The 12,234-nt window shown below is 52.0% G+C and overlaps 1 protein-coding gene across 3 annotated transcripts in view; it reads right to left on the bottom strand.

Moving 5' to 3' along the window:
• Positions 1-486: 486 nt before the first annotated feature.
• The window catches only part of RASSF2 (Ras association domain family member 2), a 48,962-nt gene continuing 37,214 nt past the window's right edge, over positions 487-12,234 (bottom strand). For all 3 annotated transcript variants that reach the window (XM_075563964.1, XM_075563963.1, XM_075563962.1), the window contains 6 exons: positions 10,220-10,380; positions 10,029-10,130; positions 8,205-8,256; positions 7,584-7,705; positions 4,806-4,903; positions 487-4,008 (listed from right to left, as the gene is read on the bottom strand). In XM_075563964.1, the coding sequence (XP_075420079.1) occupies positions 3,939-4,008; positions 4,806-4,903; positions 7,584-7,705; positions 8,205-8,256; positions 10,029-10,130; positions 10,220-10,380 (605 nt within the window). In that variant the 3' untranslated portion in view covers positions 487-3,938. The remainder of the gene's footprint in view (positions 4,009-4,805; positions 4,904-7,583; positions 7,706-8,204; positions 8,257-10,028; positions 10,131-10,219; positions 10,381-12,234) is intronic.

Consider the following 12,234-nt stretch of genomic DNA (forward strand, 5'->3'; position numbering starts at 1 on the left):
GTAGATCTTGGAAGCAACTCTGAGCACCTCTAACCCTGGGCCGTGGCCTGGGCCGATGCCTCCCACAGAAGCCAGCCCAGGTCCCCAAGTCCAAGCAGACTGGCTTGGTAATTTTCTCAGTGAGAAATAAACTCCTCAAAAATGTTGCCTGAAGTGGTCCCAGGTTCATAACCAGCCAGGGGAGAACTCAGCACAAAATCCACTGAACACTAGTTCCCAGGCCTTCCCAGCACAGCTCACTAGCTCCTCCCGAGACCCAGTTTGAGACTGAATCAGGGGATGTTCCCATTTAGCTTCCTGTTTGGAGTATTAGAGCCAGGGGTGAACCCACAGGGTCCAAAGCTGTTCACATTGCAAGTTCAGAGGGAAGAAAAGCAACTGATCTCAGGGATGTCCCCATCCTGTCAGCCACTCTTCACAATGTATAGCTTCCCACTCAATGGACACCCACACCTACACATACACACACATCCGCAGAGGAGCGTCTCTTTGAAAAGTGCTTTATTTCACTTACATCCTAAGACATGTGCATGAAAACATAAAATTATTACAAAAATGTATGGCTCCCTACTGAGACCTCGTCAACTTGTGTTAAGTTGCCTAAACGCCTTCGTTTAGATTAAGTTCAGACCCAAACATGGAACCAGGTCATGTACCACTGATGGAAGGCAAGTGATGGCCCACAAAAGAACACTTGACAAAGGTATCCAATGGGGGAATGCTCCCAGGACACTAGTCATTCATTACACCCGGAAACCAACTGCCTGGGAAACAGGTCTACCTGCGGTGAGCTTCCGGGGACCCTCCAAGCGCACATGGAGGGCTTTTTCCTTCACAGGTTGGCCCTCGCTCATGCCTGGCTGAAACACAAGGAGCGCCTCCGTCGTCCATGGCAGGGCGAACACTTTCAATTACATCTGAAAGAAGATTTTTATCCCCATCTCTCCAGGAGACAAGTCTCCGCTCATCCGACTCAAGGAAGGCTTCAGCATGCGAGGGCGTGCTGAATTTGTGCTCTTGGATTCCTCACTAAGCTACCCCTCCCCTCCCCGACCCCCATTCACCTCATAGTGCTCCCATTAATGTGATCACCGCGACCATGACCTTGGTCTTAACTCCACCACTGCCCGGGGAGCCTGAGCCCTTTCCCAGGCCGGTGGGCGCAGGCGCTCCATCACTGGACCACAAGCCTTGTAACAGAAGCTTCTGGAAGAAGCCAGCCAGCTGAGGCCAGTCGGCTTTCATGAGTCAGGGAAAGCCCTGTGCTTGGCCTTTTGTTGTTCTCCCAGCTGCAGATCCATTGCGCACAAGGACATAAAGCCGCCCGGAGCCACCGCGGCGCCATGTGACACCAGGGAGAAAATAAATCCGCTCCAGGTGGAGGCGAAGCGTGTGGCTTTCCTCCACTGCTGCTTCAAAGAACCCGCTTCCCAAACTGCTCATTAGGGTGCTAGGAACACTGAGAGCCCACCGCTAAGCAGGGCCCAGTCAACACGGGAGTGGCCTGCGGTTGGCACACCTGACATCGTGGGACGTTTCCATATTTCACACTCTCCAGGTGCTAGTGCAAACGAAAGAGAGTGTTTACAAGCCAGAGATGGATGTCCAATAAAGGTTTGCGGTTAGCGATTTACCTTACGGAAACTTCCTCCAGTCTCCCCGCCCCGCTGAGATAAATTATCGACAGGCAAAGCCTGACCAGTTCAGTGTAAAAGTCACGTGGAGAGATTTTTTTTTTCCCCAAATCTTTTTCTGAAATGCAGAACTCGGGAGCTGGGTGGGCATTCATCACCCTGCCCTTTGCCTCCTGTACCCTGCAGCCATCCTCAATGCCGCCAACTCTGTGTGTGTGCTTAGTTTTGTGCATTTGGCAGGAGCCCACTTAGAGCCCTGAGTAAAAGCCAGCACTTTTGTGCTTCCTCTCCTGCCCCACAGGGGCGGGGCATGCCATTCCTGGGGAGGAGGGGGACCAGGAATAAAGTCCTGGCAGGATGTTCAAGTCAACCATGAGTCCTCAGCTATGAGCTTTCCTCAGAGGCCAAGGAGGTCACCAGGGAGAGCAAGAGGGTGTCCAGGGCAGGAGAGCAATCCTTAAAGCCCCGCCCACCAGGAGTGCCCTCAGCTTCACAGCCCTCCACACACCCCTGCAGAGGTTGGGGCAGTGAGGAGGCCCCGTGCCACCTGCTGCAGGAGCTGCTGGCCTGGCAGAGTTGACCTCCACAGCCAGGACCCTCCCCCAAGCCTCCCTCTGTCCTTCCTCCAGCTCTGTCAGCCAGGGCTATGTGGCAATTCCCGGATCTGGGCCAGAGTCTGGTCATGGCCGATACACTGAGGCGGGAGCCAACCTGGATTTGTAAACACGGGAGTGCCAGGGCAGTAACCAGAATAGGAACAGCGACAGGTCAGGGCGGTGGAGAGGAACAAGGTCACATTTGTCTCACCACGTCAAAGAGTCTGTTTCCAGCTATGGCCTCTCTATCTCCCAACCCCCCAATGCCATCCTGCAGATCGATGTGGTAATCACCCTGATCTCCAAAGCAGCCATCTTCCAACGCTGTCAGCCCTCTTCCTCCCTCACCTTCACGGGGCGGAAGGTCCAAGAGCACCCGCTGTGTCCCCTCAGGACAAGTCCCAGCACAGGGAGTGGGCCACAAAGAACCCGGGGGCTGGAAAGAATCAAGTCTTGACTTCAAACATGCCCGGCTCAAGGGCAGAAGACCCAGAGCAGTGGATCTCAACTTTCTCAATGCTGCACCCTTTCCCAATGCTGCACCCTTCCTCATGTGGTGGTGGTCCCGAACCATAAAATTATTTTCATTGCTACTTCATCACTGTCATTTTTCAGAATCTGGCATCCCACAGGTGAAGAACAGCTGGCCTAAGGGATGTGAAGTTGGGCTGGGTTGCAGGCACCCGTTAGTTCTGCCATGAGCGTCCACACTTCCCTTCAGCCCCTAGGAAGGGACTCGGGAAATTTCCGGCTACTGCTTCACAGCAAGGCTAGGTTCCGGCCATGCTGCGTCGTCGACATCACGGGCAAACCAGCTGAGTTCTGTCTTCAGGAGACCTCCCCATGTGCTTGAAGAAATGCCAAAGTAACAGGGCTGGTGCCCTGAACCGGCCTGGAGAAACGTCCGGACGCCCTCCTGTCTCCCAGGGTGCCCGGAGGACACAGTGGAGACAAGTTCTTCTGTCTAGGTGCCCACATACAAGGCTCCATACAGTGTTGTCACTTAAACCCGAGCAGGTTCCAGTGGGAGAAGCTGTGGGCTTGCTGCATCGACCGCACCGATGGTCTAGCTTTTCCTGGCCGGCACCTGCTCCAAGGATGCGGGTTGTGACTGAAGCTTTCCCAAGGACCTCACATTCACCGAGTCTTCTAGGGACGCAGGCAGAATCTCTGCTCGCATATCAATACTGCAGTCGGTGAGAGACCCCACCGCGCGGCCTGATGAACCCCCAAACACAGACAGAACCGTGTGGCTGCGGCCTGGCATTTGTGGGGAGAAAATGCTTCAGTCTAAAACCCCTCTTTCTAAGCAGCCACAGCCACCAGCCTGTGGCACTGGCCTGGCCACTTGGAATGTCACTACAGGTGTAAGATGTTAAGTGGTCAAGTCTGTGTGGAAGTACAACATAAACACACACACACTGGGTCCTTCCCAGAACATCACACGCACGCACGCTCGCTCTCTCGCTCTCTCTCTCTCCTTCCCAGAACATAAAGCAAAATCTGTGAGTGAAAGGAGATCGGAGACCGGAGGCCCGGGCATGTCTGCTGACTGCCCCACCCGCTCCAGGCACCACTTGGAAGCACGGAGCTGGCTGGAGAAGTTTGCATCTGGAGGTCTCCGTGGCAAGAAGGCTCCCAGCTGCCTGTGGGACTCCTCAGGTGTGCAATGGCTCCTGGGGCACCTGGACCCCCTTGTTCTCACGGCTCAGATGGTTTCTAGGGTCTCGGCGATCTCCTCCAACCTCTGGCGAATCATGAGTCGGAGCACGGTGTACCTGAGGATAAAGAAGCGGCTGGCTGTGACTTTCCAATCTGAGAGAACAGGCCACAGCTGTTTCGAAGGGAGGAGAGGATTTTAGAGGGAGGTGGCTCAGAACACTTCCCCCAGCTGATACACTCCTCCTGAACACCCTGGGCCCTCCCGCCGGCCCTTGGTCACCACTCAATGCCCTCCCCTTCAGGCAAGATGTGGTGATCCCGTCAGTCTGTACTGAGGCCTGGGGACGACGCTGTCCCTATGATACCCTAAAATACTATAGCAAAGGCTCCTCAAAGGACCTTTATTTGAATGGACATCTGTTTCTTGCTGAGAGGAGACTGGAAAAAAAAACCCTTGAGAAACCCAAATAAAGGCCCTTTTTGGTGTCTGATTGAGGCCTAAAAGGCATTGCAAACCAACACTATCTTTGTTTTGAAGAATCCCCGGTGCTGCGGTGGAATAGGCCTTGGGCTGCTGACTGTCTGTCGAGATTGCCCACCTCATGGCTCTGCGGGGCTGCCATGAGCCGGGCTCGACTTGGGGGCCATGGTGGTGGTCTTGGTCTCAGAACCCCGCACGAAGGGGGAGAAATCGGAAACCCGCCTGTCCCACATCTAAGCGAGAAGCTGACAGGAAAAGCAAAGCGACCACCACACTCCGTCTCATGTCCTTACTTAGCTTTGTCAATGGGCAGCTCCTCAAAGATGGCCCCGAAGACTCAAGCCCCCTCGCCAGCCCGACGGGGTTCCCAGAAGGCACGCGTGCTGCTGTCCCAGGAGAAACCCAGCCAGCCCCTTGGGAGCCCACACTTACTTGCGCATGAGCTTCTTGACTTCCCGGTCTTCCTCCTCCTGCAGCTTCTGAATGAAGCTTTGAAGGACAGGCATCTCGAAGTTTATGTACTGCGCCACCTGGGGGGCGGGGGCGGGAAGGCGGGGGTGCATGGACCTCCTCCCAGCACTTCTGCCAAGCCTGCTAGGCTTCTTCCTCACACACAACGGCACAAAACTTTGGGGAGTCTATTTCCCCTACTAAACCGGGGAGGGGGGGGTAGGGGTGTGTGTGTGTGTGTGTGTGTGTGTGTGTGTGTGTGTGTGTGTGTAAGGGCAGGAGCCTAGCAAGCTTCATTCTTCTCAAGTCTCCATGAAGATCACTTCATTTGCATACCACCTCCATATCTCCTCCTTTCCCATCTTACGTCCCCAGGCCTCTCAATTCAGTGATGTGGAGGAAGACCAGAAGCTGTGATATTGAACCCTCCTCTCTGCACCCCTCTAAGGGAATCTGGTGAGCCATGAGGTCAGAATGATAAGCTATGGCTCAGGTATCTAATGGGAAGACAAATGTGAATTTGCTCCTGAGAAACTATAGGGGGTGGATCCCAGGTGAACTACACCTAAACAGCTGCCCCGCACCAGGATGCTCACCCTGCTCTCTCAACTCCTCCCCACCGAAGGCTGTTTCCCACCCTGTTCACATTGTGCTGGGCCATTAGTGTTGCTTTGGCCAATGGGATGTGTGTGGGCATGACCAACACCATGGCCCTGCAAATGAGCTTGCATGATTTGCTGTGGTTTCTTGCAATCAACCGTCTACCATGAGAAGCATGTCCTCATTAGGCAACCACTTACATCTGGGTCTGGAAATAAGATACATCATGCAGGTGTGAGCCCAACTCTTAGCCAAAAGCAGAGCCACTGCTACCAGCCCACAGAATCATGAATAAAAAATAAAAGCTTTGTACTGTAAAAAGCAAGCCATCTGTCAGTTTGTCGTACTGTGGTGGCTTGCATGAGGCTGTGACGCCAGAAGCTGTGACATCGGTATTTCAAATGCCAGCAGGGCCAATCAAAGTAGTAAACACGTCCTGATGGAGCTTCCAGACTAAGAACAGGCTACAAAGAAGGAATAGGCTGTCCACTTCTGAGTGATTAGCCACCGAGAACCTGACAAATAGCACTCGAGCGTGGTCAGATATACTGAAAGCCTTACAAATAGCAAGCAGTTCCACGGTGCCAGATATCATGCTGGGAGATGAGCCCCTCGGGGCGAAACCCACTCAGAATAAGACTTAGGAAGAGCCGCCTTCTCAAAGTAGAGTCGACCATGATTATATGGACAGAGTAAAGTCTTTGGGACCTTTGTTTATTGATGGGGCATGATTCAAAATGGGAAGAAATCTATTAATAATCAGACATCTATTAATAATCAGAATGCAGAATGTACAAAGTATCTAAGGATACTGGAACCAAAATGGAAGAGCACACATAAAGACCAACTTCACAGGTGGCGGGCTGAAGTGCACTGGTCTTGGCTATCTGAATCAGATGCCAGATGGTTTGCTGGGTTGCGAATGGCAAGCTCAAGAGTGATGGTGTTGCATCTGTCATCAAAAAGAACATTTCAAAATCTGTCTTGAAGTGCAATGCTGTCTGCGACAGGGTAATAATCTACATGCCCACAAAGAAATCCAGTTAATATGATCATTATTCTAATTCACACAACCAATCACTAAAGCCAGTGTCAAAGAAATGAAAGAATGCTACCATCTTGAGTCTAAAATTGACCAAGTGTGCAATCAAGATGCTTTGATTATTATCGGCAATTGGAATGGGAATGTTCGAAACACGGAGGAAGAAACAGTAGTTGGAAAATATGGCCTTGGCGATAGACCCAAAGCTGGACATCATATGATAGAATTGTGCAAGAATAACGATTTCTTCCTTGAAAACACCTGTGGTATTTTTTTTTAGCAATATAAATGGTGAGCAACATTGTGAGGCAGTACGATTTGGGGATGTTTGTTACTGCTACAAAAGCTGACTAATACATAAGCGGAGGGCGAACGGCTCCTTGCTTCTTGGAGTTGCAAAGAGATGTTTACGGGAATTTCTCAGCCTTCTTACTGCACTCAAAAAAGGCTCGGGAAGTTGATTCTGTGTGTGGCGATCCCTTTCTGCCCGAGCATTCCTCCAGCTCCCATAATCCCCACCCTCAGTCAAGCCTCTCCTATCTTTCTACTGCCACGGCTTGGAGAAAATTGAGTGCTGAGGAATGGCAGCTGAAGGGGAGCATGCATTCTCAATCTCAACGAGAAATGAAGTCCGGGTGTCCGGCAGAACATGGACAAAACTTGAAAATGTTAGGAGAGAGAAGAAATAAGTCACTCACAGAAGGGCAAAAGCGCTGGAACCAAAGATCACTAGCGGAATCATTTCACCAAGGACAGTGAGTAAGTAGAGTTGAGTAACTAGAAGAAGGTGGCCGATGTCACTGAATTCCCCGTGTAGGAATGGCATGGTGTTGACTTGGCAAATGCTTTGTTGCATGTGTTTTTATCATGGTTAAAAAGGAAAAAGGTGGGGAGGGGTTATGGTCCTTGAACAAAAAGTAAAGTGACTGTATATGCTCACGTATAAGCCGAGTTTTTCAGCACATTTTTAATGCAGTTTTTGTGATAAAATTGGGTGCTTCGACTGCTATTCGAGTTGGCTTATACTCGAGGATATACGGTATGCCCGAGTTGCTGGAAATCCAACCAACTACCCAGCCTCCTCCGGATGGCAGACCTCCAACCCAAAGGGGACTCACGTCATAGGTGACTTCCTCCACCTGGTCCTTCTCCATGAGAAACACTTTGGACACCTGCTCACAGGGGCCCTGGACGATCCGGGCGATCAGCGGGTAGTCGGTGTGCTTCAGCTTCTGCTTCTCTGAAACCACACACGGCTGAGTGTCGCCCAGGGCCCCTCTAACCTCCAGCAATGGTTAACTCCCACCCACTCCAACGGGGTGGCCATGAAATTCAAGAGAATGATTTGTGAATCAATGTGGTTCTTGAAAAGAACACCCCGCTGCTTCCTCTCCCTCCACCCCTGCCCCCCTCTCTCTCACACACACACACCACATTACCCCGACAACCAGAGGGGAGGTGCTGCTATGGTGGGCGCGGGGGTGGGGTGCCTTGATCTGTCCCTCAAGAAAACCCCAGTTCCTCTACACAGAATCAGTCAGGTTTGGGATTAGGATGACTGACCATAGATGGGGCTCCCCAGGAGCTGCATCCCGCAAGGCCCAGGAAGCCTTGGAGGCAAATGACATTTGGAAGTTTCCCAAACCCACACAACAAGCAAATGAGGCTGCGGTGTTTCCTTAACTCTCCATTTTGAGGTAATTAAAAGCCTGGAAGTACACTGTGTCCTTTGGACTCACCCCCGCTGGTATGGACGACGTACAAAGCAAATTCCTCCGGTGAATTCTCGATCTGAATTGGGACACAGATCCGTGTTAAAAGCAGGCCTGCGAGCATTCTGACTGGAGACCACGCTCCCTCCTCTAAGAAGACTGCAACGCAAATAGATTCTAGGCTCTCTTGGGAGCTCTAGTGGTGTAGGGGGTTGCGAGCTGGGCTGTTAACCGCAAGGTCAGCAGTTTGAAACCGCCAGCTTCTCCGTGGAAGAAGGATGAGGCTTTCTGCCCCAGTGAAATGTTAGTCCCAGAAACCCACACGGGCAGTTCTACCCTGTCCTACAGGGTCACTGTGCGTTAGGACAGAACTCGATGGCAGTGAGTTTCGAGTTGAAGTCGGAGAGGTCTCAGAAGTGAGGAGGGGCCGAAGCAGGCTGATAACTGTATCAGCAACAATAGATGATAATGGTTCACATGTTATAACTGGGAGACACAGTCCAACACACATTACGTGTTTTAATCCATGTAAGCAAACACTGTTCTTTGTTTGGGGTGAGGACACAGAAGCAGTTGGAGATTAAGTCACTTGTTCCTTCGTCCAAATAGCAGATGACAGAGCAAGGATTTGAACCCTTGGTCCATTTGACCAAGAGTCTATGCTTTTAGGCCACTAGGCTCCATGGGCACCCATTAAAAACAGAAATACGTGGCTTCACATAGAATTAGAAGTGGCACGACAAAAACGTAGCCTAAGCTCCCTGCCATTGAGTCAATTCTGACTCATGGAGCCCCTGGAGGACAGGGCAGAACTGCCCTGTTTCTGAGCCTGCAACTCCTTCTGGGGATAGGAAGCCTCATCTTGCAACAGAGCTGTAAAACTACCCATGTACTAAAAGGCTTTGGTTGGTTTGGCTTTTTCATAGTGAATGTGGGTGAAGGCTTAGAAAGAGGAGCATCAGTTTTTCATTCAACGACGGATATACATGTTGTTTCAGCTCACCCATTTCAATCCCCTCACCCCATCATCGCTTATGCTAGTGTTCTTATCGTCCATGCCTCCCTCTTTCCTAACCCTCTGTCCTGAGTACGCAATACCCTAGCCCACCACACCCAGAGCTGGGTCCAGGGACTTGTGCCCCCGCTCCACCTGGACTCACTACGAGCCAGCCAGCGGGGGTCCTGACACCTTCCTCCGTGGGTCAGCCCCTCCGGGGCTGTAGAAGGGTTGGAAGACCAGGCAACTACAACCATCTATTTAAATAGCATTTTCCAAAGTAGATTCCCCAAGGGCTTTGCAGAAGTTAATCAGAGAGGCCCCCCCATCCTCTTCCAGCCCCGGGAGCCTTCTCTTATTTGTTCCTGACTCTAGAAGCCCCACGTGTGCCAGGCTGAACTGCCCCATAGGGTTTTCATGGCTGGGGCCTTGCAAACGGGTCTATCTTCTGAGGCACCTGTGCGTGGGATTGAACCACCAACCCTTTGGCTGGTAGTCAAGCACTTGTCTCTTTAGCACCAGCCTTTTGCCCCCCAGGGACTCCTAGGAATCCTTAAGTCCCCAAGAACTTAAGACTGCTCCAGCTTCAGTGAACCTCAGGAGTCTGGTTATGAAGGTGCCCTGGCCTTGCCCTCGGGGGTTCTGGACAGGCAGGCCTAGGGCTGGGCATGAGTCTGCTTTTCGGAGGGGGTGCCAGATGAGGTCGCTGCTGTGGGTCTGGGGCCCAACCTTCTGCAGTGCGGATCTCAACAAACCAGCCCCATTCCCAACACTGTACAGCCTTCCTGTGTGCCCCGGTGGGAGCCCCACAGCACACAGGCTGTTGACCAGCTGCCACCCCCACAGGGACTTGCCTTAAATTTGTTGAGCAGCAGCTTCAGAACCTGGGGGGTGGTCATGGTGCTATTGATGCGGACGTTGGTGATGGAGCCGTAGGCCGGTGTGAAGACGGATGTCTGCCAACAGAGATGTCCAGCTCAGATGGGAGGGGGTGCTCAAATGTGGGAGCCCAGCTTCCCAGGAAGGTGTCCCCTCTCCGCTGTACCTTATGGTTGTAGAAATGGCCGTTGATGGAGAAGCGGTGACGTCTTATTCGGCGCTGGTCACTGGGGGTCCTCACGTTACCGCGGCGACGCACCCCAACATCACTCCGAGTGCGCATCAGCTGGGGGGTGTCTTCCTGCAGTGGCTTCAGGCCCCTGGCCTCTGGGAGGAGAGAGGGGATGGAGCCCTGGCATGTGGTAGCCTTGTACTCAGCCACCTCTCCATGGGCAGAGCCACGGCATCCATACCCAACCCAAGTAGGCGGTGCCCTCTGCACGGGACATTGGGAAACAGTGCCAGGACCCTGCTTTCAAAGACACTTGGCTTTTCCTGAGCTGGCTTTGCCTGAAAGCACAATAATCTATGAAAGGACATTGGCCTTAATCGCTTCAGGCAGCTGGACTTGCGGGGGCAGGACGTCTATGTTGATTTTGACCCTGAGTTTCCAAAGACCCCGTCAGAGGAAGGGAGATCTCTGCTGGGGAGTGAGTGGGGCCCCCAGTCATGCAGGTGGGCATGGACAAGCCAGCTGGGTCAAATTGGCCAAGATGGCTAAGAAATGCTGACTGCTGCGTACCTGGTGTCCTGCACACAGCTGGGCCTGGGCCACCTGCCATCGTACACGCCATGAGCCTACCTAGAGCTTCAAGGCATTCCTGGCTAGTGGAGGGTCTGAGGGGCATAGATTCTGGGAAACCCAGCATCTCCAGCTCCGCTTAACTCCACCTTCTCACCATTGGCTCAAAAAAAAAAAAATCTATAAGCCAGTATTGTGTTGTATGAACTCCTAATGAAACAATATTTAAAACAACCAGTATTGCGCAGTATTGCGGAGGGGAAAACCACAATGTAACCTTTACTGAGAGGTGGGTACTGGCAAGGAGGTTAAAAGCCCAGACTTCAGAGCCAGGTTCCCAGGTTCGAATCTCAGCTCCATCATTGTGAGATCGACTTACCTCTCTGTGTCTCAGAGTTTGCTCATGCGTGAAAGGAGGATAAGACGGCACCCACCTCATAAGGTTTTTTGGCAGGGTTTCCAGCAGTTCACACATGGAAAGAGCTAGAACAGTGTCTGGCACAAACCAGCACCGTCTAAGGGCCTGCTGCTATTACAAGGAAGTGGAAAGGGCAAATGGGGGTGGCTTCTCAGATGATGTCCAGAGCCTCGGGTGCAGAAATTCCACTTGAAAGACTCCGAAGACCCAGAGAGCTGAGAAAGGACCTGAGTGCCAGCCCCACGGGCTGCCACTTGGTCATGCAACCCACGGGAAACCACTTACATGCCTGTCAGCCAGAGTGAGTGACCTGAGCGCTGTTTCCCTCCACACACCTGGTCCGCCCCACTGTACAGAATGAAGGCGTGCTCTAGGCACTTGCCTGGGGGAAATCCTCCAGTAAAACTGACAATGTTCCAGAGAAATGAGCCGTTTACAAACTGAGAACCTCTTTTAAGAAGGGATGCATGGATATTGAGGAGCAGAGGATCCACACTAAATTTTGAGGAAAGGATCTTGTCCATGCTCTACCTGAAGAGGATATCTCAGCAGGTCCAGCTTACAAATTCAGATAGAAAATAAAGTTGAGCAGATAGATGCTCCACTCAATGGGTAATCAGACCATTGCAACCAGATCAGCTGCAGACAAGAGCTGGGCATTCCGGGGAAATTTTAAACAAGTGGGATTAAGCTCCTGAAGTATTCTTTTCAAAGAGCCGTAACGGGAGATGAAACATGGCTTTACCAGTATGTCCTAAAGGTAAAAGCCAAATCCAAGCCATGGCATTAGGAAGGTTGAGAGCCACTGGTCTTTAGTATCAGGCATCAAAGAACCAAAAATCATATCATTGTGAATGAGGAGGAATGCAGGGTAGAGACCCAAAGCCCATCTGTAGACAACTGGACATCCCCTTACAGAAGGGTCGCAGGGAGGAGACAGGCCAGCCAGGGTGCAGTGTAGCAATGATGAAACATACAACTTTCCTCTAGTCCTTTAATGCTTCCTTTCCCCCACTATCAT

This window comes from Tenrec ecaudatus, chromosome 12 (assembly GCF_050624435.1).
Source record: "Tenrec ecaudatus isolate mTenEca1 chromosome 12, mTenEca1.hap1, whole genome shotgun sequence".
NCBI lineage: Eukaryota > Metazoa > Chordata > Mammalia > Afrosoricida > Tenrecidae > Tenrec > Tenrec ecaudatus.